The sequence below is a fragment of the Anopheles arabiensis genome, chromosome 2 (assembly GCF_016920715.1).
Source record: "Anopheles arabiensis isolate DONGOLA chromosome 2, AaraD3, whole genome shotgun sequence".
In the NCBI taxonomy this organism is placed as follows: domain Eukaryota; kingdom Metazoa; phylum Arthropoda; class Insecta; order Diptera; family Culicidae; genus Anopheles; species Anopheles arabiensis.
This window is the reverse complement of record NC_053517.1, coordinates 77,403,807-77,407,645: the sequence shown is the minus strand read 5'-3', so window position 1 is coordinate 77,407,645 and position 3,839 is coordinate 77,403,807. Positions and strand designations below refer to the sequence as shown.

General features: G+C 41.4%; 1 protein-coding gene across 1 annotated transcript; it reads left to right on the top strand.

The window, feature by feature from the left end:
- The first annotated feature begins 1,798 nt into the window (after nucleotides 1-1,798).
- LOC120896705 (regulation of nuclear pre-mRNA domain-containing protein 1B) lies at nucleotides 1,799-3,797 on the top strand. The gene is made up of 4 exons (XM_040301041.1): nucleotides 1,799-2,176; nucleotides 2,236-2,852; nucleotides 2,925-3,068; nucleotides 3,144-3,797. The coding sequence occupies exons 1-4, from the start codon at nucleotides 2,026-2,028 to the stop codon at nucleotides 3,297-3,299; spliced, it is 1,068 nt and encodes a 355-aa protein (XP_040156975.1). The 5' UTR covers nucleotides 1,799-2,025; the 3' UTR covers nucleotides 3,300-3,797.
- The last annotated feature ends 42 nt before the right edge of the window (nucleotides 3,798-3,839 follow it).

Sequence of the window (3,839 nt, the reverse complement as noted above, 5' to 3'; positions counted from 1 at the left end):
GCGGAGGCTGCAGCGAGAGTGTGCGCGTTGAGCGCAGGAGACAGACCGAAGGGGGTTGGTTCAACCCCCCTTGGTACCGGTCTCGTCATGCTTCATGCCCGCCACAGACACCCCACAGACTGTTGGAGGCTTGTTTTACCAGTTTTTGTGACTTGCAGCGACCGCTTGTTGTTTGTTCGCCTCTACATGATCGCGACAAACGGCGGTTTTACTTTCAGCCCTTGTCGTGTCACTTGGGGTTGTTCTGTATCGGAGGATCGTTGTTTGTGTGAATGAAATACAAACACATGCAAAACATGCTTGATGTCGAGAATCGGAATGTTCGACCATTGGCCGACGAAATTTTCCGGTGTAGAACACTTCTTGAACTCTCTTCTAGAAAGAAATGGAATCGGTTATATTTTGACAATTTGAAATTTTCAACAAAAATATGTTTGATATGCTAAAAAAAATAGATTATTTCAAAATTTAATAATCAATTAACTGATAAATTAATAATTAATTATCATGCCCTACTCAGGTTCAAATTGTGCCAAAAGGGTTAGAACATTTCAACATGAAAGAGGCGATCGGTCTAGTTTAACAAAAAGAGCAAAGCAATCAATTTTTATGGAGACAAGAAGAACAGAAAATTTATCAGCTTTGATTTCCCACGACAAAACAAAGATATCTCAATTTTAAGCTGACCCCAAAAAGGCAGACAACTAGCGCAGAATATCCTGTCTAGAAAAAGAAGTTAGTTAAAGTTAAAGAGGAATTTAATAATATGGTAAAAAAGAATATCAGCAAAATTGTAAAAATATGAATAAAAATAGAAAGTATTTTGGCCGGAGCCGTTCCTTTAAAATTAAAAAAAGTAAAACAAATCAATAGACGTTTTAGGTCAATTTTATTTTTGTGTTAGTGCATTAAAAACATGTTTTTATTTTATTATATTTTTTTTAGCATTTCCTATCTAATTACTTTTGATACTTCGTTAATCAGACTCATTCTTCTACACTTAAGTGTTAATTATTAATTATCATGGGACATTGATACTTTTATTGAGGTACAATTTATAGTTTCCTTAACATGAAACTTGGATCATTTCAAAAACATTGTGCCAAATACAACGCAGAGAAAGATAAAGATAAACAGCATTACAGAAAGAAGACACGTTCATCTTAGCAACGAATAGAAATAGGATAGAGCGCAATCTAGAGCGTAAGGTGTATTTGAGACAGTTGGTACGAATAATGCTCCCAAAATGCGGCAATGTGATGAGCATTACATTTTCATAGGCAAAAAAACGAGCAAAAAAAAGTTAATAATGATAATAATAATAATAAAGTAGAAGTAGTAATAAGTAAAATAAATAAAATAAAATAAATCCTTAGAAGAAATAGCTAACAAAAGAAGAAGAAGAAGGAGAAGAAGAAGAAGAGGAAAAAGTGAAGTTAAGAGTTAAAACAGAAATGTAAAACAATAGAAAGTTAAACGAAAAAGAATATAATAAACAATGATATGAAAAATAAGAAAAAGAAAAAGTAGTTAAAAGGTCAAAAAAGAAAAAAACAAGAATGTAAAATAATTAAAGGTAAAAAAATTATGAAGTTGAAAAACATTAACAAAATACGATGCTGGAAAACGGAAGCTTCAAGGTAAATTTTCTTATCGCTCATAACTAAAAGCACTGCACTTTAGCAGTGCAGCGGCCACTGTTTTCGTCAATTTTCAACTGTCAATTTATCCAAACGTCAAACACACACTTCAAATGCATGTCCTAAACGTAGCTTCCGTGCGCATCAAACCCGATTATCCGGGGAATAACACGGTGCGTTTGTTTTGGTAAAAAAGGGTCTCGAAAGAACGATACCGCAGGGGACGCACGAGACATTTTAATTATTTGTCGTGTTTCGTCATCGTTTACCGCACGCCTTAATCATAACATAAGCAATAGCTCAAATACGACCCCGGTCCGGTAAGGCACCGCTTGTACACAGTTTTCCCCATCCAAACGTGGTGCGATTTGCAGGTGGTGCAAGAATGTCCTCGTTCACCGAGACGGGACTAGTGAAGAAACTGTTCGATCTCAATCAAAGCCAACAAAGCATTCAAACCCTCTCGCTATGGCTGATCCATCACCGAAAGCATCATTCAATAATCGTTAAAACATGGCTGAAAGAGCTCCAGAGAGGTAAGTGTTATGGGCGAGGCGGCTGCTCACAAGCTTTAAGAGACACCTTGCTTTTGCAGCACCAGCAGCGAAGAAGCTCACCTTCATGTACCTGGCGAACGATGTGATACAGAACAGCAAGAAGAAGGGCCCGGAATTTGGCCGGGAGTTTGAGCACGTGCTGGTAAAAGCGTTCAAAAATGTGGCCCAGTCCTCGCCGGAGCCGAAAACCATCAACAGCCTCAACCGTATCCTCGGCATCTGGTGTGATCGGGGCGTGTACGAGGAACCTAAGATTAAAGAATACTCGACGGCACTGAACGGAACGGAAACCATCCCGCGGGTGGAGGTGAACGGTAGTGATAAGAAGCGAAAGGGGGACAGCAACAGCGCGGCGGAGAGTGAAGGCGCCAAAAAGCCTCGCCCAGCCACCGTCAGCGCGGAAAAGAAAGCAAAGAGTGAGGTGGTGGAGGTAAACGGGAAGGTAGAAACGCACATTACGCTAAGTCCGCACCAGCCCGACGGTGATCCGCCAGAGCCGGAGGATCTGATTAAGGTAATTCTTGACCTGGAAAACTCGGCATCGAGCGATGCGGTGGTACGAGAAAGAATAGCCAGCCTTAAACCGGAAGTGTCCGAGCTAGCCGCACTGGACAAGCTGGAAGACAAGGAGGCCGCTATGAAACTTGCCGCAGACGTAAGTATTGCTCGGTTGTGAGTAAAACGAGTTTATTGTTACTGATGGAGCTGCTCCGTTTTCACATTGCAGGTAAACGATGCCATAAAGATTCTAAACGATTACAACGCACGGTTGGCGGTGGAGATGGACGACCGGAAGAAACTGACGACCATGCTAAGGGATTTCTTGCGCGAGCAACAGGAGCTTCAGCAGCAGGCCGAAAACCGGCTAGCAGTGCGTATTATTGTGCAATCGAGAAGAAATATCAGAAAGCACGTATTAAAAAAACTATTTATGACTGCTTTTCAGGAATACCAGAACAAACTATCCAAAATCAAAGAAGTACAAAAGGAGGTACGAAACCATATGAACAATCTGCCCGACTTGACGTCCCTCCCGGATGTGACCGGTGGTTTGGCGCCGCTCCCATCGGCCGGTGATTTATTTAACGCACACCATCATTAACTACGACGAATATGCGATGATCTGATCGGCCGAAACGAGAACCCAATCCCATTTTTCTAAAAATGGGGGAATTTGGAGCGTTGCGGATCATACGTACTCTCAGCATCAATCAATTTGCTCCCGTGTACGTGTGTTAATCACGTGTGTTAGAGGGATATAGTTGCATGCTTTCTTCATTTATTTTAATTTCCAAAACGAACCCTACAAGCAATCTACACGACCTCCTGGCATGGGACCTCCCGAATTCGACGTCGGAATATTGAATATAGAATTAAAGCGCCCACCCTCCCTTAGACTCCCCGAAACCAAATAATAAGTAGTCGAATCGAATTGGTCAAGAATGGGTCCCAAAACGCTTGGCATTGGCGTACGGAATGAGCTGGATTGCGTTTGCGGTGTACATGTTGTTGCAATAGTAGTATCCTCGGTGCGGGATATGTTGTTCAGGAATCCGCTAAAAAAGGGGCAAATAAAGGACTGTTTTAGTCGACAATTGTAGCCAAAGTTGTGTTTGAATTATTCGAGGTTGATTCGAGATGA